The following is a 27,805-nucleotide window of genomic DNA, read 5'->3' as shown; positions in this document are numbered from 1 at the left end:
ATGGCTATCCTCTAAAACCCCTGATGCAAATATCGCCATTCAGGGATACTCCATTTTTAGGAGAGATAGGTCAAAGAGAGGAGGAGGGGTGTTATTTTATATTGCAGACACCTTACAATTTACACTGCTACATTGCCCACCAAGTCCACCCTCTTTTGAAACTCTAGTTGGCAAAATCTGCCTCCCCTTTTCTAAGCCCATCTTGCTTGCTGGCATCTACCGCCCCCCTAAAGCCCCTCTACAATCCTTGACTGATATCACCCAATTTCTTGCCTCCATTTCCTCTCTGAATGAGAAGAGTGAGCTGCTAGTTCTTGGGGATTTCAACTTCAATTGGCTTGACCCTAAAAACCACAAAATCCAGATACAACTCAAGTCACTTAACCTATCGCAACTCATTTCCCAACCGACACGAATAAACCTGAAGTCGCATAACCATTCCTTGCTAGACTGGATTCTCTCCTCAAACCCCAGCAGAATCCAATCCTCTGGCATCCTTCCTGACATTTTCAGTGACCATGCAATAGTGTACTGTGTAAGGAAAATTAAACCGCCCCATTCAAGCCCCAAAGTTCTCCTCACTAGAACATTTAAAAACTTTAACCCACAACAGTTTCTGGATGACCTTACCAACTGCCCATGGCACAGAATCGATTTAATCCCCGACCCTGACTCTGCGCTCGACTATTTCCAATCCGAGTTCTTAAAACTCTGCGATACCCATGCTCCACTACGCAAAATAAGGGTACGGGGGGCCCACCTTCCATGGGTTACACCTGACCTTATAGCACTCTACCAGTTCAGGGATGCCTTGTGGAAAAGCTACAAAGTAACTGGCACAACCAAGGATCTCAATCACTACAGATGCCTGCGGAACGTGTGCACAAGGCAAACAAGGCACGCAAAAGCACAATATTACTCTGACAATCTCCTCCAGAATACATCAAACCCAGCTAATTTCTGGAAGGTTATCAACAATATATTCCAGCCTCCTAACCATCAACAACCAAGTAATATCACTAAGGGGGATATTACTCTGACAAACCCCACTGACATTGCAAATGCATTCAATGATTACTTTGTGGGGTGTGCCACTAACTTATTAGCGAAACGCAGCACAAACCCCAAACCTGAATCTCATCCTGGGAGTACCCCTATAGTCCCACCCCCTCCCAACACTGCCCACAATTTTCAATTTAGCCCAGTATCTGAAGAGGAGATTACACAAGCGCTCCTCAAACTAAAACTAAGCAGCCAATGTGGACCCGACTTACTACAATCTAGGTTCCTACGACTTGGTGCCCCAGCCATTGCCAAACCAATTGCGTCCATAGTCAACTCTATCCTGTCTGCAGGCCATATCCCTAAGACCTGGAAAACTGCCAGAGTTGTCCCAATCTTCAAAAGTGGGGACAAAAACACTGTCTCAAACTACAGGCCAATCTCACTTCTCCCAATTCTATCCAAAGTTAAGGAAAAATGTGTCCACTCCCAATTAAGCGATTTCTACACCAAGACAAATTTCCCTAGCCAATTCCAGTCTGGGTTTCGTCCCAAACACTCCACCGTAACTACCCTGCTAAAAGTTTGCAATGAAATCCAGTGTGGAATGGAACGGGGACAACTCACTGGTGCAGTATTCCTAGATTTTGCAAAGGCTTTTGACACAGTTGATCATGCTATCCTGCTTAACAAACTCCAGAGCTCTGGAATAGGGAAACATGCTTTAAACTGGTTTCAGTCCTACCTATCAGGAAGATCCCAACATGTGTCCATCTCAGGCTCTAACTCCAACCCCCTGGATATCACTTGTGGTGTCCCGCAAGGCTCTGTTCTGGGGCCCCTACTCTTCTCAGTGTTCATTAATGATCTTCCCACAGCTTGTAAGGAAGCCTCAATACACATGTATGCAGATGACACAATCCTGTATGCACACAGCCATAGCCTCTCTGACCTTCAACACATACTTCAGTCTGACTTTTTGAGACTCGAAAACTGGATTTCCCAAAACAAACTGTTTTTAAACACTGACAAGACTGTAACAATGGTATTTGGGACCAAGACTAAATTTGTAAAGCTTCCAGTGACTGAGCTCCTGATTAGAACCAACGCTAAAACCACCCTAACACCTGTCACTAGTTTTAAATACCTGGGCTTATGGTTTGACTCCCACTTAACATTCGGGATGCACATTGATACCCTGACAACCAAGACCTATGCCAAACTAGGGGTACTTTACAGGAACAAATCCTCCCTAAGTCTCCTGGTCAGAAAGCGTATTGCACAGCAGATGCTAATGCCAATTATTGACTATGGAGACATAGTATATGGCTCGGCTCCTCAAACCCACCTTAGCAAACTTGACACCCTCTACAATTCAATTTGTCGTTTTGTTCTCCAATGCAACTACAACACACATCACTGCGAAATGCTCAAAGAACTAGATTGGTCATCACTAGAGTCTAGGCGCAAAGTTCACCTTTCCTGTCTCACCCTCAAATACTTTCTGGGCAAGCTACCCAGCTACCTGAACAAGCTCCTCACCCCTACCACATGCAGTACCTATCACCTGAGATCAGACTCCAAAAGACTATTCATGGTCCCAAGACTCAACAAAGTATCCGGACGTTCCTCGTTCTCCTTCCGTGCACCCCAAAACTGGAACAACCTACCAGAGACTCTCATATCCACCACCAGCTTAAGTTCTTTCAAATCTAAGGCTGTCTCACACTTTAATCTGGTCTGTAACTGTTTCATACGCTCATAATATATATTTTCTTTAACTGTGCATGCAATGTCTTGTATATAAATGTATACCTTGTTCATTTATGTAACTGTATTTGTAACCATGTATTATTTGTTTTACTCTGTGCCCAGGACATACTTGAAAACGAGAGGTAACTCTCAATGTATTACTTCCTGGTAAAATATTTTATAAATAATAATCTATCCCAAGCATTTTTTAATTCCCTTACCAAATTAGCCTCTACAATCTCTGTTGGGAGGATATTCCAGGAATCCACCACCCTTTCTGTAAACTTCCTCCCATTTCCACAGAGTCGTCCACCCTCCAGGATCAGAGCATGACCTTTTGTTATAGCACTTCTTTCTCTAAACTACTATCACATGGACAATGTACAGGTGAAATATATATATATATTTTTCAAAAAATAAATTAAAAAAATAAATAAATATATATATATATTTGAAAAAGATTTCACAGGCTCTCCAATATAGAGTGTGTGTATATATAGCAAATGTAAATGGTTTTTAAAGCAAAAAGTGGCACTGTGTGCTCATTTGCATGTCATTTCCCAGAATCCCTTGCTGCAGTGGAAGTGCTGTGTGCTGGGTGATAATGGTGAAAGGCAGGGTTGTAGACCTGCCTAAGACATGCAAATGAGCATACAGTATATTTACATTTGCTATATGCTTTGCTGTGGAGGTTTTTTGTCACTTTTTTTATTCACCATAACTTAACTCAGTATATATATATATACATATATATATATATACATATATACACATATATACAGAGGCAGATGGCACTCGCAAAAAGAGTGGAAAACAGGTGCTAATCCCATATAGTAATGAATAAAAATAGAGATTCCTTACCAGGCAGACCAGGAGTCCAAGACCACACAGCAAGAAACGAGACAGCACTCAGAGTAGATAGCAAAAAATTATGTATTCAAAATAGGCACATACAACCAAAATGTTGTATGTGCCTATTTTGAATACATCATTTTTTGCTATCTACTCTGAGTGCTGTCTCGTTTCTTGCTGTGTGGTCTTGGACTCCTGGTCTGCCTGGTAAGAAATCTCTATTTTTATATATATATACATATACGTATATATATATATATATATATATATATATATATATATATATATATATATATATATATATATATATATATATATATATATCACTGAAACAGATGCTAATGCTAATTATTAAGAAAAGTGACATCTTTTTCAGTACACATCATGAGATTCCAGTCTCTACGCTTGACACTTTGAGCTGGACTACTGATATACAGTACATCCCCATCACATTTTCCAGATCCCAAAATAGCTTGTATAGACTATATGTAACATCTGTCCAAGATTTTATGTAAAGGGGCTGCAACTTAAATGACATTGTCAACTTCCCAGTGCGCCTTAGTGCAGTGACACGGCAAATATCTCAAGACAAATCTGTAGGATGGCCTTGCACTCTCAATCCTGCATAATCAAGCACTTAACACTTCAGTTGATCAACCAGCTATTTGAGTATTACCTTGAGGTTTGTCACATCTCGTTTTCCACTTCATAAAAGCTTTAACTGACTATCTAGACCAGTGATTCCCAACTGGGGGTTCATGAGGGGGTCTCGAAGAGGTTCGTAAAAAAAAAAGATGTAATGGCGATCGCAGGCAGTATAGTGGGTCCCTGAACTCTTGTGGGCACTGCACTGTAAGGTCTTAATCTGCACTGGGTGGTGTGGCTGTCAATTACTTCAGAAGCTTTTAAAAATCGGTAGCTACAATGATTTGCATCCACAGCAGCAAGGCATTGTGAATTGTAAATTTGGAATCTTCCACAGTAATTGACAGCTACTATATTCCACCCATGCTGCCAACACACACTGAGGTGCAGTTTGGGGCCTTATTATGCATGTGTTCCCCTCGATGAGCTCAGGACTCTATACTGCCTGTGATCAGTCAAACCGTTTTGTTAGCAAAAGTCTAATGAGTAGGCAATAAGATTTATTACTTTGTTGGCTGGCAGAAAATATATTTTCTAGGAGGAGGTCTACAAGAAGAACCATGTCAGTGCAAAAATGATAGACACTGGCATCACAACAGTGTAGATTAAATCATCCGAACCTGTGCCCAGATATTGATATGGAAAGAGGACCCCCTCTTTTTTCATCACTTCTAGACATCAGTCACAATGGCATGTGATTCTGGACTTCTGAATGTAATAGAGGCTATCAGCATTCAAGCCTTTGTGATATTCACTGAACTTTATTTGAGTGCTCTTACTATTAATGAAAGGTGGATGCTAATGTATGTAGAATGAATTGCTTCTCTGTGTTGGACCAGAACACCCCAATAGGGTCTCGTCTCAAAAATGGTGGAGCGATCAATAGACATGATTATTTAACCCTTTGAGTCTTGAGAGTGTCTATATCCATTCGTGTTGATGAAATGTTGGAGATTTTGCTGCTAGCAATGTTTAAACAAAAATAACAACAATATTCTTAATATAAACATAGACAGTTCAGATGGGCTTTTTTCAGTAGGACCTGTATATTATAAATCTACCAATGATTTAATGTAAATGCCATTCCGAATGCAACAGAAAAATGAAGGAACTGAATAAAGTCAAGTGAATATGAACTTCCATAGATCCTTCAACCTGTCACACTAACACAAGCTATATATCAGTAATGTTTACAAAACCATTTGCATTTTTTTACATTGTATTTGTTAGTTGTAATAGATGCAGCAGTTGCTTAGCTTTAAGGAAACGTAATTACCTAAAATGCTGATTGATCGGCAAAGATTTTGCTTTCCCGGGTTCATAATATGGGTGCCTATTTCAAAAGAGGAAGTGCTGTGCTTTTGTAAAATGGTTGCCATAGCAACTGAAGGAGCCATACTACATTAAAACTCCTTAAAAGCGGCATAAAGAGTGGGGGTGGGGATAAAATATGCAGTATTACCTAATACTGCACAACTTATTCATAAAAAAAAAAACCACATAGCTTTAATGCAGCAATACATTAAAAATCCTATGTGTACCAGAAATTCGAAGCACATATATTATTTTTAAAGAAGTACTTCACAGGTATAGAAGCACTAAAAACAGAGACAAACATTCAACTGTAAAAAAAAAAAATTCAAAATAATCACTGTCATAATATTTTTTATTAAATATTGTATTGTCTTAATACATTTATTTGGTAAAACTAGGATTAACAAGGCTCTTAACTCAGTGGTGTTTATCTACTGTAAGTTATAAAACGTTGTAGTACTTTTTCATGGGCTATGCCCACTTCAGCAGTCATATTATATATCCATGGGTGAAAACATTATACTGCAGACAAATTGTGGGATTTTGTGGAAATAAAATCCGCATCCAAAATTAAAAGAGAAGACTGCCCGTTCCAAGCAAGGAATCTCCACACTGTCCAGGACCATAAAACCTCCTTAATGATAGCACCAGGGCCACCAACATGGTGGAGGGGAGAGCCGGGACAAGTGTCGCAGGCTCGTTGGCTAATGGGGGCAAGGCTTGCTGCAGGTTGGGCCCAACTTCATTGCCTGGCTGCTGATTCTCTCATTGCCGCTGGGCCCTGGCTCTCCCCATCTGTACTTGGGGGAGTTTTTTGTATGCATTTCAGGCGTGGGAATTTTTTGTATGTATTTGGGGAGGGTTGGGTTTTTTTGTATTTGGGGTGGGGGTTTTCTATGTAGTTTGTGTGTGTGTGTGGGGGGGTAATTATTGTGGGGGGCTTATGTGTGTGGCTGGTGGGGAGAGAATGAGTGTGGGGAGGGAATGAGTGTGAGGAGGGGGGATTGAGGGAGCAGAATTGAGTGAGAGGGGGTAATTGATGGGGGGGGGACAGTGAGAGGAGAGAGGAAGAGGGGGGTGGGGGGGAGAGAGAATGAGTGAGGAAGAGAGGGTGTGATAGTGAGACAGGGGAGTGAAATACATGGGAAGTGGGGGGAAATAGAGGAGGGAAAAATAGAGGTGTGAAATGGGGGGGGGGGGGGCTCGCAAGACCTCCAACACAGGGAGGGACATGCCGACAGGTGGGAGGATCTGTCGAAACTCTAGTCCCGGGCCCCGGAAAATATATCGGCGGCCCAAGATAGCATCACCCACCACATAACGTATTGCTTTTAAGGACAGCAGGTTTGAGGATGAAAGATGTAAAAACTAGTGTCGGTGCTGATGTTGAGGAAAAAGTAACACACAGATGTCCAATTGTAGTTCTGTAATTGAACTACAGTCGAAAAAGTTTTATAAAATGATTCAATATTTGAACAAAAAAAATAAACTGCCAGGTTTACAACGGGACAGTTTCACTCTTGTGGCCACTTCCAACAGGACATACTTGAAAACGAGAGGTAACGCAATGTATTACTTCCTGGTAAAACATTTTATAAATAAATAAATAAATAAACAGTTCACTGAATAATTTTTGTTTTTAACATTTGGGCACCATACATTGTTTCTCTCATACAATCAATTATTGGCGAGGACAGATAAATCCTCTGAAAATTGTAAGCTACAGGAACTCAGGTAGTAGACATTGCATCTGCTCACACATCAGCTACCAACTTCAATTAATAGTTGAGTCAAAGGAAAGAAGGAGTCTTGCTCCATCTGTGTGGGCATAATTTAGCACTTTTTTTTATACATGTAAGTGCACTCCCAACATTGCTCCACTGGTTTGTATATTTTAGTGCTATACCCACAAGATCTCATTTGCATCTCTATATGTTATTTTCACATTGGTTGACTGTAATCACATCTATGTCAATGCAATATTGCTAGCATATTTCTATTGGATTAAATATATTACAGCAAAAGTTGATATTGCAATTTGAATTTTGCGTACAGACATACTATTACATTATGTTTTCATTTTTGATAGTTCACTTATGTTTTCAAATATTTCATGTTAGAGCTGAAGATTTTTCTATTTGCACAGATTGTTGATAATTAAAGTATCCTTATGAAAGCCAGGGATACAGTTACAAAGTTGATAAATAGTTTCAATAAAATATAAATGTCAAAACTGCATTTCTGGAGGTGCAAAGATTGTATCTACAATATTTATATGGGATCACCGAGTTCTAAATTGTTATTTCTGTACTGGGAGCTGATTGCAGTCAGTTAAAGTGTGCGTATTAAATAAATGAGAAGGAGAAAAACTGGAAGAGCACTAATGTAGGTATCAAAAAAGTAGAAAGGAGGGTGCGTATCCCATAAAAAGTTTATTTATTGGTCATGGAAAAACAGGGCAATGGAGAGCCCTACCAACGTTTCACGCTTCACAGAGTGCATTCGCATGGTCTTTAGCATTATGCAGTCACATGGTCTGTATGTTAAATAAATGCACTGCTGCTAAAATTTACATTATTTTAGCAGCAGAATAAAAGGGAAAACTTAAACTATCTGCAATATTGACAATCTCCTTCAGGATTTAACACTACTGGGTTATACAGTATGTATTTCTTATCTTATCATATACTTACTAATCTTTATCATTATCTTCTTGGTAGATAACCATATCATTATAGTTTACACAAAACATCACAGCAAAAAATGTGTGGATTAACAATTCCACTGCATAGTGTACAAAATAGTTTAAAAAAAAGAGATCAGGTAAAGACTGCAAAAACTCTGCGAAACATTTGGGTTCATAGGTGGATATGGAGCATAACATTTTTATATTGCACTTCAATTTCTGAGTTATGCACTAGAATCTGTAATTACAAGAAAAACACACAAACTTTAGATGTTAACATACAGTTAGTCTTGGAAATAGCTGAAAATAAACTCTGATAAATGAAATTAATAAACCTTGAAAAATTGAAGCCCTTAATTATAATCCGTCTAAAGCAAACTCATATTTTCAAAGTTCCACACGCATTAATCACTTTAATCACATTTGAATCACATTTGTTTAATTAGATTACATACCATGTGGTTTTCACATGAATGCATTAAAATGAACTGTGAACAATGTATAATCACAATCCAAGACTAAAAAGAGTTGTTGATAATATTAGTACAACTGCTTTGTTGCCTATTACTTCAAGCTGACAGCACAGCAACATGTGCACCTTTCTATTTGTGGAACAAGGGAACATTTAACCACCACTTATTCACTAAAGGCTCCTCTTCTATTTGGGCTAATTAGTCATACAGTAGTTACTGTTTTGTTTGGTAATTCAAATAGAAATAACAAATACAACTACAAATTGCAGGCCCAGCACATACTTGAAAATGAGAGGTAACTCAATGTATTACAGTACTTCCTGGCAAAACATTTTACAAATAAATAAATAATAAATAAATAAAAGATATGCATGTGTCAATGGATTGAATGGTATATGATAGACTGATGCTTTTAAAAAAAAGCAATCCCGCCCCTAAAAAGTATGATGTCAACCTGATGTAATTGTCTTGTTTGAAGGTGCAGTCCCTCACAGCAGAAAAAATAAAAACCAACATCATATAAAAGTAAAATTGTCTTTCTTAACAAAAAATCCAGCCATGCTAAAAGTAATGATTTGGCTGCTATTGCTACTTTGATATCTGATTACAAGTATTTCGTAGGGTCCTTTGAATGGGGACTATTGGTAAATCAGCTGTTTTGTTTATCATTATCCCACCATGTACTTTACAGAGAGTGAGCAAAGAAAAGGGGAGAAGGAGGGAGTGTGGCTCTGGCTGTGCAAACTCTTGTTGAACACACAGTGACATCAGACAAAAGGGAAGAAATTAAACCCCTCCCAAATCTCAGTTTACTGTGTTTAAAAACAAACTTTAAAATGTATCAAATACTTATACAGATGCAACTGTTCCATATGGCCCAGCGTATGAGGAAAATCCATGAGTATCTCACAGACTCGCCGAGGGATAGTCTAAGATGCTGTAATGGCCCATCGGATTAACACAGCGGGGGTCCCTGCATTTGAATTGGACTTGCGCTGTGTGAATCCAACCGGGCTGCATCTGTCTGTAAGAGACGCGCACGAAGAGTAAGATTGAATCAGTCACTCTCCCTACGCGCCTCTAACAGGCGATCACAGAGCTTTTATTTTAATCACACAGTATTGTGCAGGGGATCTCCGGAGCTGAATCGCATTCATTTTAGGTCCGGGGACCCCCTGCTCCTTTTTTCTTCTTTCTTTTCTTCTGTCTTCTCTGCTTTAAATTGTAATCCAATGGCGGCGGATGTTGTCCTGTCATCTTCTTGGGCACAAATGAGATGGCACAGGCCTTAAATAAGGCCTGTGACGTCACATTTAAATGTCAAATAGTACACTCCCATCCGATTGGCTGGTATACCATGTGACAGGGTTCTTTTTTTTTCATGGGACGTCGTCTTAATGGGGGGGAAGCCATCCATTTAGGAAGTCTATGCTTCCCTCCCTTTAAGATGATGTCACCAGAAAAAAAATGGCTGCCATCACATGGTACTGCAACAAACCTGTTGCACAGTGAATAATTATCACTGCCACCTAGATGTCAAAGTAAATCTACAGGTTGTTGTTATACAATTTGTGAAGTAGAGAAAAAAGTGCGCTTCAAAAAAAGCATGTCCTAATCAACAAATTATCAGTGTATAAGATACATGTACAGTATACACTAAAATGTGTATTGCACAAATGTAAAAAAAAAAAAAAAGTATATACAAAAGCATTATAAATTATATTATATAAATTCTGTGAAGGTGCATAAACATCAAAAAACAGTATGAAATATAATTAAAGAAAATTCAAGAATTGTTAAATAAAAAAATAATGCAAATCTACAGTACTGCAGACTTATACAGTAGCTATAGTCCTGTTTTTTTCTTATATTCCTATAATAGTCCTCCATAGATGTACTGTACAGGGAAGTTACTTCAATTTTAATCAGCCTCTGTGCCAGGTGTGTATGCAGCTCTCAAATTGAGATATTCCAATCCTCACTGGATAGAAGCAATGTAAACGAAAGAAAAGCCCATAGCTTAATACTGTTTAAAAACACAGGTAAGTGTTACACTCACTCATTCGTGATGGATAGAAAAAGCATTCACACTTTTAATGGAAGTTGCAAAGTTCAATCATACACATTTCATGACAGTGTTACATCATCAGGGAAATGGTATGATCACCAGGATCTGAGTCTTTTAAAGTCCCAACAATTGGCCTAATTGTTCAACTGACCGTTCTTAGGCCGAGTCCATAGAAGGACAGGCTGCGCTGAGCTGTGCGGACGCTCCGCGCTGAGCCCCTGCATCCTCAATGAGGATGCCTTGAGATGGGGCTCACGCTAGCGTCCGGAGGCGCTGGATTTTTCAGCCGACAGCCAAGCTGTTTTTCAGCGCGCTGTCGGCTGAAAACATCCAATGAGCACGGAGCAACGTCAACGTCACGGCACCGTGACGTCGACGTCGGTGCATCACGGGCGATTGGCCCAGCGACGTCACTGCCCCCCCTCCCTCAGTCTCCCCCCGCCTCCGATTGCGCCCGCTGGCTCGCCTGCATGGGCATGAAATCGCGCAGATTTCAGCAGGTGAGCCTCAGCGTCAGCGCGGCTCGGAACTCCTCACCCCTCTATGGCCACAGCCTTAGATGTATCTCTCTGTCTCTCTCTCTGTCTCTTTCTCTCTCTGTCTCTTTCTCTCTGTCTCTTTCTCTCTGTCTGTCTCTGTCTGTCTGTCTCTGTCTGTCTGTCTCTCTCTGTCTGTCTCTCTCTGTCTGTCTCTCTCTGTCTGTCTCTCTCTGTCTGTCGCTCTCTGTCTGTCGCTCTCAGTATGTCTCTCTCTCTTCTCTCTCTGTCTGTCTCTCTCTTCTCTCTCTGTCTCTCTCTGTCTGTCTCTCTCTGTCTGTCTCTCTCTGTCTGTCTCTCTCTGTCTGTCTCTCTCTGTCTGTCTCTCTCTGTCTGTCTCTCTCTGTCTGTCTCTCTCTGTCTGTCTCTCTCTGTCTGTCTCTCTCTCTCTGTCTCTGTCTCTCTCTCTCTCTGTCTCTCTCTTCTCTCTCTCTTCTCTCTCTCTCTGTCTCTCTCTCTGTCTCACAAAAACACAACTAAAGAGGTCACAAAGTCTAGAAAAAGTCTTCACTTTGCTCTACACCCACCCACTCACTCATCCAATAATGTCAGTTAGTGAAAATTAGATGCAAAAGAAGCATTTAGCCCGACATCGCATATCCACTAAAGCCCTTAATACGGGGACTTAATGGCATGTTATTTAAGCCATACTTAAACTTGCACTACTCCCCTTCAGACCCTGGAATTGGGCTTTTTGGGAAGTGTCAGGGAGCGGGGTAAGAGAGTATTGTGTTGCATAGAGCAGAGGTGCGCAAACTGGGGGGCGCAAGATTCTCTGCGGGGGGCGCGGGAGTTACAGAGGCTACACGCACTTCCTGAAAGCATTTAAATGGCGGGGATGTGGCAAAGGCCTCTGTAACTTCTCCTTACCTTGGTTCAGACGGCTTCTGGTGACGCGTCATCATGGCAACGAGATGTCATGAAGCCAGAACGCCAGTGCCAATGTTAGGAGGGGGTGCGATGAGGGGGACAGCCAGCAGAGGGGCGCAGGGGGAAATCATTGTGCTCCCCTAGTATAGAGGATTGATTTGGAAGGTATATAAATAATGGTTACTTTACACACATAGACTGTCTATTTTAGTAAAGTACCCATTGACTTATATACCTCTCATAACAATCCTCTATAGAAACCTGATACACTATTCTCTCTATCTAAAAAGTCCCTTTTCAGGTTTGTATGGGAGTAAATAATGACGCTTAGCCGCACTCATTACCAGTGATCACAGAGTCAGTAATACATTGTAATCTTCTATTTTATTGAGGCAGAATGTGGGTGCACAACGTTTTGGCGGTTGCCTCCTTTGTCTTCCTGACTCTGTGATCACTGGTTATGGATGCATCCTTATCAATGCAGTATCTTGTTGGGTGTAAGGATTCCTCCACATCTACTTCAGACCTGCAACATATCCTCTAAAAAAGACTTGGAACAACAAGTGAGTCCCTCTACTCTCTTCAAGTCTGTATAGGAGAAAGACTGATATACTTAACATCACATTATTGGAAGCTTCGCAATGTTGCACTACAACATTATGTTAAGCCTATGCTAATGTGACATATATTGGCCATTGTTTTTGGATATAATTAGCTTTCTGGTTATGCATTAACCTCAGGGAAAATAATGTCCATTGTTGTTTTAATCAATGTCACATTATGAGCCTTGATTTATTTGAACTGTTGTGTGAATCTAGCCCTAAATGTTTCTTCAATGAGTAATTCATCTAGTCTAGGTTTGGCCAACTCCAGTCCTGCAGGGCCACCAACAGTTCAGGTATTAGGGTATTTGAGGACTGGAGATGGCCACCCCTGATCTAGTCCATAACACTACACCAGGAATTAGGGAGGAAAGGAGAGTGCACTTTACATGTGGAAAATAAGGCCTTCTCTAGGGTGAAGCTGAGCACACTTACGTGCTCAAGCGACACACGATCAAACACATGATCGCAATGAGACTGTGGTGCGTGCGTGCGTACAGTATGTGCCCATGAGCGCACTGCACTCAGCTGCTTGCATAGACAAATAAATTTGATTCTGCCACTCGCTGACGCATCACGTGAGCGGTTTGTCTAATAAGGGTGAACCAGCTCTGTGATGTTACGGCAGCACCCCCCGATGCACCGCGCCCCCCGACACGCCCCCACTCCCGCACGCCAACTGCAGATTTCAACTGGCCAGAAATCACCCCTGCTATATCTCTTTGAGTATCCTTAAGAAATATACAAATAAATAATTTATTTTCTAGTATATAATTACTATCACACCTAAAATGTTATTAATCTGAATTAATGTTTCACATCTGCATAGTATTTACTAATTGTAATAAAATAAAATCTTAATAGTTGTAATGAATAGCGATTTTTATGTCAGCTTCTAAATGGTGGCATCCTGTCTTCTGGAAAAAAAGCTGGAATTTCAATTAACGTTACGTAGTTCTACTGTATATGTTATTCTTCTTTTAAGCAGTTGATAGAAAGTCAGATGAAATTGAGATAGGCAGAAACTAATCAAAGAAGAGTGGGATGTGATTCTAGTTGGGACATTTTCGAAACGTTACAGTATCCCAGCTGAGAACAAATCTTGACATGAATAAGGGTTATGAGTATGCTGCAGTAGAGAAAGGTCAATTCAAGGTCCTTCAATATGCCACAAATAGCTCCATCAGTCATTTCCCTTCATTCTGACAAGTCTATCACTATTAGCCAAAACATGAGCATATAAATTATTGTGTCAACTGTCAACTTCCAAAAGATCTGTTATATAGCCCCTGTAATAATCAGTGCTTGGACAAAAAAAACCCCACAGAAATCCACCTTCATTCTCTTGACATGGTTGGGCTAAGAGAAAACGTACCCTGTAGACGTCACCCAGGCCCTTTATTAACTTAGCTATAATATAAGGATCAAACCCGTCTATCATACCCCAGAGATCACTGTTCAAGGGCACAATCCAGTGAAGTTTCAGTCATATGGCATGGACTGAAGCCCAGAAGAAATCAAAAACCCCTCAAGAAAATGAGTCTGCAATTGGATTTCTATAATTTTCACAAATTACTTTTCATGGTAGAAAAAAATAATGCATGAAAATATATAAAGTGTCAATCAATGATAATCAACTAACAAGTTAAAAATACTGTAATGATGCAGAAAATATGCAGTTTTTAAGATGCTGGAGAATATTGCCTGTTTCAGCAATATCTTTTAACCCTATGAACATTGGTGGAAAAGTAGTCACTAAAACTATATTAAGTTCTTGCATACTGTATGTATTCACTGAAAAGGCTTTGCCTGGCACATACAATGTTGCTTTGTACAGTAGCAATCTATTCCATAATGCATTGTGAAGTAAAAGTGCAACTTCCCCCAATATGACCTATTTTAAAATTGATCTCAAAGTGATGTCCTTTAAAACAGATTACCAACCTTATTTCTACTTTACTTCATAGCTTTTTAATTTTATTTGCTTTTAAAAAGGCCCCAGTCTGCAGAAGAGTGTTCACATGGTAACTTCTGTGTTTTTTTCACACTTTCTTCTCTCCAGTAGGACCCCCTTTCTATGAAGACTACAAAATGTCTTATCTTAATTTTCTCCAGGTTCTTTAATGTCTGCTAACATCACCTAGTGAAACAGCATTAGCAGCCATATTATTTAAGGTTTTGGGCTAAATTTTAGGAATAAAATACACAGTTAAAAAAATCAGTGAGCAGGGAAAAACTAGCGCGGTTTAAGGGCTGAACTTGGAGGGACCTGATCCCCATTACATGCAAGTAAGATTTAATAAAAGCGCATTATAACTGCAGTGGGCTACGATCAGTGCTATTTGATGTTATTTTGAAACAATTTTGGTATACAGCCCTGACGATCTCTAATGAGAGCAGAAGAATAAGTGACAGTTGTAGTTGGGCTTTATGCCGCTATGTTTTCAGGTATTAATTTTCAATTTAAAACATCTTACAGTATATTGTGAAAGAACTTAATAATGAAGATACAACTTGTCCCTGTTTCAGATTTTTTGAAGGTGCACCTATGGCAGATCTCTTTAAATCTAATTTCCCATATTTTGGAAGCTATCCTGAATCCAAATGTCCATAGTACTAATTTGAACTTACTTTCAGGCCACCTTGGTCCTTTATCAACCTATATATTTAGGTTAATAAAGGGTCACAGAAAGCCAAAAAATCACTGTTCTCATTGTTTCTTGATGCGGTCTACAATAAAAGTGACATTTTAAAGTTCAAGTGAGTGCTGCTAGCATTTAGATTAAGGATATTTTAATCTTTTGGGAGTAAACTGTGGCGCTCCCTTGGTCTAAGCACTCACCCTAACAGCAAGTCACATAGAGACATCACTTAGACCTTGGAAATAACTATTCGCTACCAGAACACATTCCTACAGTCTCTGTACATTCTTCCTACTTACCACTTCGATTGTAAGCTCTTCGGGGCATGGACTCCTTTTCCTAATGTTACCTGTATTTCTGAAGTGCTTATTCCCATTATGTGTTATTTGTATTATTTGTTATTTTATATTATTATGTCGTGTATTACTGCTGTGAAGTGCTATGTACATTATTGGCGCTTTATAAATAAAGATATACCATACATACATAATTGTTTAATTAAGAAGCTGTTCCATTTCTGGACTATTCTATATTGTGGTAGCTATGAAGTGGGAGATAGAAATGTAGTCAACGCTACTGCACCTGTAAAGTGTCAAAGTTGTAAAACAATCTGTGTGAAATGATTCCTGGCATCATTTAACACATACCGAAGTAGCGCTATGGTAGGTCGCTATTGCTGTGCATAACCCCAATACCCCGTACCCCAATACCCCGTACTGTGCACATTAAAAGTTTGCGCGTGTTTTACATACATAGGCAAAGACATTCAGTTTGCCATCTGGCGGACACTCATTGAATTGCAACCACACAAACAATAAATCCATCTGACCACAAAATAAATTCAGATGTAGCAGGTTCGGCACACTGCGGAGATGCATGACTTGTTTCAAAGATTGCTCACGGACTGCTAATGAATAATCCATGGAGGCTTAATAGGACCAAGATGCTGCCTCTGTATATATAATATATAATTTTATTATATATGTAAACCATGTTCCCCCCCACCACCCTCTGGGAGAAGGACTGATTTACTGTCTTAGTGTGGTGCTGAGGCATACCTTCTGGTTCAGGAGAGCTGAGAAGCCGCGATGGTACGGGGAAACAGGACAGGCTTTTGGGTGGTCTCTAGGTTCTTGCTCATTGGTTCAGCACTTCCAGCTGTGATGGGCTCCTGGGATGCAAGATGTCAGCTCCCACCACAATACTCCTTACTCATCCTGCCCAGGAACTGACACCCAGGCAGAGGTATGGGGAACAGACAGATTTATTGGACATGCTGCATCAGCTCTTCACACAGCACAGTTGTTAAAGTCCAACGTCCCAGGATGGTGCTTGCCCGATAGTATGGGGCCTGGAGTCTTGGTGGTCCCCAGGCCTTTCAGCCTAGGGTGGGTTAGCTCATCCACGCAATGGGAGAGTCTGACAGCCCATGCTCTCACCTTGGAAGGCAGAGCAAGACTGCTCCAACTTTGCAATAGCCACTTGTTAGCTTCAGGAATGGGCAGGCTCATGGACTGTACCCATCACTGATAGGCTCACTCAGGCCACAAGTCACCACCTTACTTCCATCACTTACAAAGGCGGAAAGGGGGGTCAGGGCCCATAGATTAACCCATGAAGGCCCTGAGCCTACTAGGGACTTACATCACAGATACACTGTGGGGGAAAGAGAGGTATTATGGAACATACCATGTTACATATTGTACAGAGGATCATATTTACTAAGTCCTGCTATTTCATAACACAACTTATGGCCAAATCAAATGAATGGGCTGTAAGGTGTTTTCTAGCATAGAAACACTGAGTAAATATGGTGTCAGAATACACTTTATAACTACAGCAAATGGGCCAAAAGATTTCATCCAGCATTGGAAGGTTTCTTAAGGTATAGCACTACTCAGTATATAGGGGCCATAATGTCTACGGAACATGTAACAGGTTTTTTTTTTAGCAGCTCAACATTCCAAAAAGCTTAGGAGCTTGGTGTTGTTATAGGTTCTAAGGAATAATTCTGACATTTACAGTATTGGACCATTCTTTTTCGAGGCATTTGTAATAAATACCTGTACTATTAATATATGTAGTAGTAAGCCCCTTTCAAAAGGTAAGGAAAACCATTTAGCATTTACTTTTTTTAAGAGGAAATAGGATGTACTGTACAAGGGGGGGGGGTGTAATATTTGGACACCTTAAACATGTTTAATTGCAATACATCATCAATCCCCCCCCCCCCCATAATTATTATAGCTTTACTGAACCTGGAGTTCCCTCTGAGCTAATCAATGGTCTGAGCTAATTGGTGGTCTCACTCCCCCCCAAGGTCTTTTAGAAAATTATTAAAAAAAAAAAACATGACTACAAAGCTGTGATATAATGTCCCAACGAACGTTGCAGTTCTCCAATGGGTGCTAGAGGCAAGACTGACTCCATGGCCATTTTGTGTCAGCAGGACAAGTATTCTTGCCCAGTGGACAAAATATCTTGTTGCTTGGGGACCTCCCAGTTCAATATAAAAAAGCGAGAAGCATGGATTGCTCCTTTAACATCATTGTGAAGTATGTACATACCGCATCAACAAAAAGTTGCCGTCTAAATGGCACTGATACACTAATAGTGGGTACAATCTAGAACTTGTTGTACTGTCTTCTTAGAATACTCAAAGATATTTTTCATATTTCATGCAATATTTATCATAACTGAGAGAGCTATGTTGCAGACAATTTGATTCTTTAATTCTCTGATCGTATTCACTGGAGCAAACAAAGCTTATTCTTGCCACAGAATGTAACACAGCAAATTACTGCTGTTAAAAAACCAAGCATTATTCAAAGCCAACACCCATCAGATACTGAATAGCAACTGTCAGAACCCATTGTGTTATATAAACTATAATCAGCAGAGTCTGTCAATATGTGCTAAAACGTTTGTATTGTAGAAGAAAGAAAACAAGCGTTGCATAAAACTATTTTCAAACCAGCAGATGTATATAAATGAAGGTACTCTTTTTTACAATGTTATTACTTCACTGAAATGTCCAATGATCTATTGTATTTCACACAATGCAGAGGGCAATTATTGACCATAAAATACCCTAGGGCTATAAAGGATCAGACATGGAGGATATTATTGATATTATTAAAAGTAATCAGATTTCCCATTCTTTCCTTTCTTTTTGACCTTTGGTTAACTAGGTTGTCATGGCAACAAATCCATGTCTAAAGCCACTATTCAGTTTTCTTCCCTCTCCACTAAAAAATTCACATGAAGGGGGTGTTGATAGTGAATTTTGTTGCAACTTGTGTTTAGTAAAAAAGAGTGGTTGCCAGCCACGCGCTATTGTTAGCCATTCTTTAAGATCGAGGTAATTGAAATCCCAGTGTCATTCAAACACATTACTTAAAGTGTCTCACTAGTCTGGACTAGTTCAGTGGCAAGGAAGTGGTGAGATGCTGACTTTAGGGATTGAAAGAGGTTTACAACAGATTTTTACTGTAATGGGGGCTTTGAGAAAAAATACTTGTAGGGTCACAGATGGGAACAAACACAGTTGGAGAAAAAATAATAATAATTACACTTATAGGGGCAATCCATCCTAGGACCAAAGTCAACAATGGCAATGGCATGTTCTATAGTTATATGTGTGGTTGACACCATTGTTATACATACTAAACAAGAATACATATTTGTTTATCATTCTAAAAAACCTTGAATGTCTTCATACAGTAGTAACAAGTGCTTTTTATACAATCTTGCCCTAATGTCTTTTAAAATAACAGTTTGCAAACTGTGCTACATGCACAGAGATTGTTCACCCAGAGTCTCTCTCTTTGATGTAGTCTTCGACTAATGATGGTAGCATAATTTGTTTAAAGAGATTAAGCCATGGGAAAGAACAATAATTACTTGATAAGATTCAAATTAAGCAGACCTCTAGAAAATATAAACTGATTTATTTTTACAGAAGCAAATAAGCAAATAAGTGAAAAGTTTAATTCATGGGGAATTGAACATTTCAAAAGAAGTCAATTACATAAAAAGGTTCTTTAAAAAAAATGCTGTGTTGGATTGTCCCTTTCGGCAGAGTGGATTGCAGATTAAATAGAGTTAGCAAATGAATGTTTTAACTGTGGCTCGCTGAGCGATATCACCTGGTCATGCAGAATATGAAGATTGCTATACAAGGAATTGCAAGAAGGCAGAACTCTAACTGTGAGAAGATTTTCTCAATAAAAAATAAATACTTCTAAGTCGACTTTAAAAAGATTTCTGCCCTTTATTGGTGGTGCATACAAACAGGTCACAAAGTTTCAAGTCTTGCATGGCTTTTCATCAGTTAGTGAGATAAATCTCTTAAAGGTGAGCTTGTTTTACAGTAAGTGGTGTCTTACTATTTTTTGTTTACTTTGACATTAAAGTGTGGCCATACCTTTAAGGTTTAGCACCTTTTTGTACATGATTATTATATTACTTCTCCAGTTATACTGTAGCTGCTTGAATTTCCCATTTGATTTCTATAGAAGGATCTGATCCTACTATCCTTCTTAACAAGATTAAGACTTTGAAACATCCTCTGTATATTTTGTGGTTTATCATAAGTCTTTAACCTACCAACCAGCTCTTTTTTTGTATGTTTCTCTATTTTTGTTCCTATTTTACCATTTTTGTTTTATTCATGTTTTATCAATAAAGTCATCATTTTTAATCCTCAACTGTGGGCTCACCTGAGAAATACTCTCTTCAGAGGAATAATCAACATTCCCTATATGCCCATTAATAACCACATGAATGTGAGTATAAATTTATATTGATTAAATCAATAAGCTGCGGTCCAGGTAGACTGAGCGATGTGTTATCGTATATTTGATTTCCACTTAAAACCAGACCTGCAGAGGTTAAAGGAGTGACCTGATAAACAGATGACAGGCTATAAAGACCCATGAGAGGAGCATACAATTCAAGTGGAGCAAAGTGTGAGTTCAATAATTATAGAACTACAGAAAGAATTCCAATTGTTTGAGTGTATTACACTATTTGTGTTCCCCTCTGTTTCTTCTCTTTTTTACATATAACCCCATGACTGACCCACTGTGCCCATTTTGCGAGATACTTTGCCAAGCTTTACATCCGGCCACCATTTGCCAGAGCCCAGACTCTGTGGAGCCTGGACAGTGGGTGGGTTCAGTATGCAAAGAGTCAGAGGTGCAAAGTTGGCACATGCCCCATTGCGGAATGAGAAAAGGTACCCACCCGGCTTTACCATACCAACAAATCGGTGATTGGCTGTCAGGGAAATTCCCACACTCTGATAGGCTGTAGAGGTTTGTGAATGGGACCGTGAAACCCATAAGAAACCTTGCAGCCAATGAGGAGCAGAGATTCCAAGCACCAAACCATCAGCGGCAAATTCAAAGATGCTCTGTGTCGAATAGATGCGAGCCGGCTTCAAAGATTTTGACTCAAGAATTCTTCTAAGTCACACTTCTGAAGAATGTAGCAGCCGTGTCTGGCATTGCATGCCGAAATCCGTTCCACGACATTCGTGAGTCCCTACCCGTTATTGGAAAGGCTCCTACAAAGGTCATTTTTGTGAATTTCATTTAAAGGACAGGTTTATTTGTTAGCCCCATTCCCAGTAAGTGTGTTAACCCTGTAAATTGTGTTACATTATGTGTATGTCTTTTCCTGAAATAAATTACAATTTATTTTACCTCCTTGCTTTGCTCAATCAAGGATCCCGGTATAAAAAGGTGTTGATAAACCTGGTCTCCCATGACATGGTCCTTCTCTCTTTATATTTCCCATAGAAACATCAACATCTGAGGGACAATCTGGATATTTCATCTGCAATTCAACTTTGACTTTTATCATTGATTGGGACTAAAGTACCAGGAGTTGAAGGATCACCATATTTGTATCACCACTTAAGACTGGTAACAATCACCAACTGTGGTTGATTCATTTTATTATTGTGCCAGGTACTTGGTTCGTTTGTTTTGCACCTGTTGTAACAAGCCCAAGAAAGGCATTCTTGTCCGTTAGGCATCCCATCTTTGTTGAGGATCAATTGAATTTCCTTGATTTGGGTGATTTGCATCTGATGCTGTGTAGAAGGAAGCACGCACATATCACACCATTTAGTGGTAATATTTAAGAACATTAGGAACTTTTACTGCAGAGGTATTTTTTAGGTGGAGCGCAAGCAATGTTAAATTAGGTTTTGTTTTCGCATAGGAGATACAAGCACCCCATACCGAGGCTGTATCTTGGAAAGCAGGGGGAAATTAATGTGGTTCAGCTCCGGAGACCCCCTGCTCCCGCACACTAGTTTTCAAATTTCAATTAAAGCAGTGCAATCGCCTGTGAGAGCTGTGCAGGGAGTGGCGGCTCTCTCTCTATGCAGCTCAGATTGTTAGACGATCGCAGGGGGAGAACATAGAAAAAAAGCTGAGATAAGGTTACTGCTACACCGAGCGGTATTGGCATTTTCCTATCTCACGGTTTGAGATGGTTTCAGATTCTTTCTAAATACCGTCATAACACAAAATTACCAACCGTTTGATGGGAACATGCCACGTCGTTTGAGATGGCAACAAACTTATCGAACCTACTAGAATAGGCCCCATGATCTGGTGTGAAATGTAAAATATTTACATAGTTACATAGAAGATGAGGTTGAAAAAAGACGTGTCCATCAAGTTCAACCTACTGTAAGCTAAATTTAGACAACAGATAATTTATCCTATATCTACACTTCCTTATTGATCCAGAGAAAGGCAAACAAAACCCCCCATTGTCATATCATCCAATGATATCTCATAAGGGAAAAATAAATTCCTTCCTGACTCCAAGAATTGGCAAATCGGATTATTCCCTGGATCAACATTCTTCCCATGTTTACTTATTTGGTATATCCCTGTATACCTTTCTAAAAAGATGACCAACCTTTTTTTGAACAAATCTATTGTATCTGCCATCACAGTCTCCATGGGTAATGAATTCCACATTTTAACTGCCCTTACTGTAAAGAACCCTTTCCTTTGTTGCTGGTGAAATCACTTTTCCTCCAATCTTAAGGGGTGACTATGTGATGTTTGTACTGCCCTTGGGATGAATAGTTTTTTGAAAGCTCATTGTATTGTCTCTGAATATATTTGTATATAGTTATCATATCCCCTCTTAGACGCCTCTTTTCTAATGTAAATAAATCTAATTTAGCTAGCCCCTCCTTATGTTAGATTGTCCATCCCCTTTATTAATTTGGTGGCTCTTCTCTGCACTCTATCTAGTTCCATAATGTCTTTTCTAAGGAGTAGTGCCCAAAATTGTACTCCATATTCAAGGTGTGGTCTTACTAATGCTTTGTAATGGGGCATAATTATGTTTACTTTACTTCCCTTCCATCCATTGCCTGTTTAATGCAAGATAAGATCTTGTTTGCCTTTGCAGCTACTGCATGGCTTTGGGCACTATTGTTAAGCCTGATGTCTACAAGCACTCCTAAATCCCTCTCCATCAAGGATTCCCCCAATTTATCCCCATTTAATTTTTAAGTCACCTGTTTATTCTTGCTTCCCAAATGCATAACCTTACATTTATCTGTATTAATCCTCATCTGCCATTTAACTGTCCAAGTTTCCAGTCTCTCGAAGTCCTTCTGGAGAGAAATTACATCCTGCTGTGATTCTACTATCTTACACAATTTAGTATCATCAGCAAGATGGAGACTTGGCTCTCAATGCCAACCTCAAGGTCATTAATAAACAAGTTAAAAAGCAGTGGTCCCAGTATCGATCCCTGAGTTGCTCCACTCACGACCTTAACCCAACCTGAAAAAAATCCATCTACTGTATGACAATCCTCTGTTGTCTGTCCTTTAACCAGTTTTCAATCAAGGTGCTTACATTTTGACTGAGTCAAATTTGCTTAATTTTGTACAACAACCTTTTGTGTGGAACCGAATCAAAAGCCTTTGCAAAATCTAAGTAGACCACATCAACTGCATTACCCTGGTCCAAATTCCTACTTACCTACTCAAAGAAACAAATAACGTTAGTTTGGCATGATGTATCTTTCATAAATCCATGCTGACTATTACTAATAATTTTGTTTTCTATTAGGTATTCCTGAATATTATCCCGTATTAAACCTTCAAGTAGTTTCCCCACTATTGAAGTCAGGCTTACAGGTCTGTAATTCCCCGGTTGTGATCTAGCTCCCTTTTTAAATATAGGCACCACATCTGCTTTACACCAATCTTGTGGTACTGAGCTTGAGGAAATGGAGTCCTTGAATATTAAATGTAATGGTTTGGCTATTATAGAACTTAAGTCCTTGAGAACTCTTGGATGTATCCATCAGGGCCAAGTGCATTACAGATGCAGCGGCCGTTATTCGAACATACCACGGAGCTGTTTTTTTGTGCTCTGCTGTATTCCACGTGGCCAATCACGCTGTTGATTTGTTTGAATTTCATGGATTCCGATTTCTTTGGGTGCAATTCTTCGCGTTTTCGTGGCAGAAATGAATGAATTATAACGTGTACCGTACAGTACTGTATCAATTTGCAGGTGTTTAAAAACCAGCAGAAGAAGAAGAGAGCAAAAACAGTGCACTGCCAGGGAGCCAGGTGGTAGGAAAAATAAAATTCTATTTATTAAGCAAAGAGATATGGAGAGTACACTCCAAAACCGATGCTCCACAATGTTCATGTAAACATAAAGAGAATAAGTAGCGCTAATAAATCATAGTCTGTGTTTGGACTGCCTTTATTGTACCCCCACAGTGAGCAGTGAACCGCCGGATGTCTCTCCCTTTTTATTTATTCAGCAACACTGTTAACATAACCCCAGGGGGTGAGACAAAAACTCCTACGGGTTTCGGACCGTAGGGGTCCTTTATCAAGGAGTATATGCAGTATAAGTTATACTCCTTAATAAAGGACCCCTACTGTCCGAAACGCGTAGGAGTTTTTGTCTCACCCCTTGGGGCTATGTTAACTGAGTGTTGCTGAATAAATAGAATTTTATTTTTCCTACCACCGGGCTCCCTGGCAGTGCACTGTTTTTGCTCTCTTCTTCTTCTGCTGGACTATTCTCTACAGATTGCACGCCATTTGGACGGACCATGCAGGATATTTGAGGACAGATGGAGTGGGTAAGATTAATTTCATTATTGAATCAGTGATTTTTCATAGAGGAGTACCGTAATTAGCACTGGCATGTCTCCAATGAGGTTACACCAGGGTGCTTATCGGCATCCTTGATTGTTTCCTTCAGGAGACGGGTGTTTTGGTGACTCACATATCACACTTCATCGTTATACCCACTCCTTTATATACTCTGTCCTCTAGTCCTGATTAATCATTATGGACATTTGTGCTTGAAGTTCCACCATCTCTGGAGCATCCATTTCTCCATATACCCCTATACGCTTAAAAACCAGAACAATAAAATGTAATTTTCTGCACTTGATAAAACACGAGTCAACACGCGGTAATGATACGCCATGACATGGTTATTCCGAGGTATACAACGCGTGAAATGTTCGAATAACGGCCGCTGCATCTGTATTTATTTTAATTTTTTTAAGCAGCCCATGAACTTCTTCCTCAGTTAACCAATTATTCATTAATATGGAGGTTGTGGTTTCCTCCTGTGGCACTACACTTGAAATGAATTCTTCGCTGGTAAACACAGAGGCAAAGAATTTGTTTAATACCTCTGCTTTTCCCTTATCTCCAATAATCTGCCTGCCCATCTCACACTGAAAGGGTCCTATATTTTCTTTTATCATTTTTTTGTTAAATAAAATGCTTGACATTTTTTGGCTCGAAAGAAGGGTCATTTTTGCATGGTTTGCAAAGTGCTGTAAACATTTTGCACATCTCTAGTCCACTCCTTGGATAATAATTCAAATATTCAGAAAAATTATTTATTTCCTAGGATAGGAGATGAAAGCCACTTTTGACACCACTGAAACAAGCACCAAATATCCACAGGATAAAAATGAAAGGTACAAAACTACAAAATCTTTTAGATAGCATAAAACAATTGATAAAATGTGAGATTAAGAATTTAGAGTGTCACAGATTCAACTTCAACAGTAGACAATTTAATGAGATGACCCAGGAAGGTATACTAAAGATAAGTTGAGAGGCTGGGGGAATAGCTTTTTATGCAATGGCAGAAAATGTCAGGGTTTTTTGCCAAAATGTGAAAAATAATATAGGAAACCTTACCAAACATCCTCTGCATCTTCGTCACACTCTGCCCCAAACTGGCATATGTCACAAGTTGATGTCTCCTTTTGACTGGTTTCTCCAGAACCTTCATTGGCTGGATATACAAAAATTAACAGGACAGTCAACATCATAAACATTGTTATAAGCATCATGTTCTGTAAAATGAAAATGTTAGGATGCAATCCCATTTTGTCTTGTAAACATATTCTGAGTCCCAGCACAGGAACATCAAAAACAAAGTTTGTTTTTTATATCAAGGTTATTAATATGAGAATGTGGACCGGTCTTAAAATGTTCCTGCAATAGTGTATATATTTATATTAGGGAATTGATAAAAATGTAACAATTTAAGAAGCAATTTTATTATTTAGATAAATAGACTTCTATGACCCAATATATATTATAAAACCGTGGATGAGTGTGTATTTTTGTATGTGACATTGTTCCCGGACATCCAAAATTTCAGTCCTGGTGCCTGTGTTGCAGGTCAGCACTGACAGGTCAGTCAGCAATCTATCCCTTAGTCTGGGAGGATGGAGGCGGTGGGGGAATGAGGCAAAGTGCTCCGGGACTATGCCCATGCAGATAACTTGTGATGGGTGTTTGAGGGTGTCTGGGGGGGGAAAGTGAATCAGTCAGTGTGAGCCGTTGAGAGAGGTGTGTGGGGGGGGGGGGGGCAGAGCTTGAGTGCCATGACATCCACCAACCCCCCACCCTCTTTCCAGACTCTTGCTTCTAAAACTTCCGGCTACCTACAACATTTTTTATATTTTTGTCTACAATTCGATATAGCGTTTTGTTCTACAATGCAACTATAACACACATCACTGCGAAATGCTCAAAGAGCTAGATTGGTCATCACTTGAGTCTAGGCGCAAAGTTTATCTTTCCTTTCTTGCCTTCAAATAATTTCTGGGCAAGCTACTCGTCTATCTGAACGAGCTCCTCACCCCTACCACATGCAGCACTTATCACCTGATATCTGACTCCAAAAGACTGTTCATGGTCCCATGGTTCATGGTCCCATGGTTCAGCAAAGTATCCGGCCGCTCATCCTTTTACCATGGACCCCCAAACTGGAACCATCTACCGGAGACTATCACAGCCACCATCAGTCTAAGTTATTTCAAAACTAAAGCTGTCTCACATTGTAATCTGGTCTGTAACTGTTACATACGCCTATAATATATATTATCTCTAACTGTGCATGCAATGTCTTGTATATAATGTATACCCTGTTCGCTTATGTAACTACTGTATGTATTGTAACTATGTATTTTAACCATGTATTATTTGTCATCTTAACTCTATACCCAGGATATACTTGAAAACGAGAGGTAACTCTCAATGTACTTCTTGGTAAAACGTTTTATAAATAAATAAATAAATAATAAATATAAAGGTGAGGGGAGAGAGGTTCTGACTGTGCACGCACTTACTGAATACACAGTGACATCAGACAAAAGGAAATAGCTATTGCAAATAAAACCCCTTCAAAGTTCTAGCTCACACATTTTACAAACAAACTTTTTTTAAAGAGCCATTAACATATAGCACCATTTCTCTCAATATTCTTCAGTTTATCCATGTATAACATGCACACCTATGCATTTCACCTACTTAAGTATTATAAAATGTGTGTGCTGGAATGAATTAGAATATTGGTTAAAGAATAAAGAAAATCACACATTGAATGGTCTTAAAATGTGCATTACAATCTTTGAGGCAAACATTTTAAAAGATCTATATAGTTTTTGGACATCAAGACAGTTACAAATAATTAGTATTAAACCCCCCCATCGAAAATTGAATCTTTTGACAGCATAAGCATACACAAAAGAAGAACAAACAGCTCATTAATAATAAACCAGTCCAGAGTAAAATAGTCTTCGAAAGTACAACAATTACAATACAAATGATAGTGCACAGAGCTTTCAAAACCTCACAAGTCTCTTCTTCCTTTATGAACCTGTTGGGTGGGATAAACGAGAGATTGTAAGATCACACTAGAAAACGGGGGACAGTGGATGCTGGAACGAGTGCCCCAGGCTAAAAAAACATGCACTGCTTATGAGGGTCTTGTTTTAGAAAGTAATCTAGTCAAGGTCTGTGTTGGGAATCAA

General features: G+C 39.5%; 1 protein-coding gene across 2 annotated transcripts in view; it reads right to left on the bottom strand.

Annotated features, from left to right (window-relative positions):
* The window catches only part of TMEFF2 (transmembrane protein with EGF like and two follistatin like domains 2), a 525,146-nt gene that overhangs the window by 187,644 nt on the left and 309,697 nt on the right, over window positions 1–27,805 (bottom strand). For both annotated transcript variants that reach the window (XM_075608340.1, XM_075608339.1), the window contains exon 5: window positions 25,680–25,776. In XM_075608340.1, the coding sequence (XP_075464455.1) occupies window positions 25,680–25,776 (97 nt within the window). The remainder of the gene's footprint in view (window positions 1–25,679; window positions 25,777–27,805) is intronic.

The sequence above is a fragment of the Ascaphus truei genome, chromosome 7 (assembly GCF_040206685.1).
Source record: "Ascaphus truei isolate aAscTru1 chromosome 7, aAscTru1.hap1, whole genome shotgun sequence".
In the NCBI taxonomy this organism is placed as follows: domain Eukaryota; kingdom Metazoa; phylum Chordata; class Amphibia; order Anura; family Ascaphidae; genus Ascaphus; species Ascaphus truei.
Note: the sequence above shows the minus strand (reverse complement) of the source record. Positions and strands in the feature narration are given on the sequence as shown.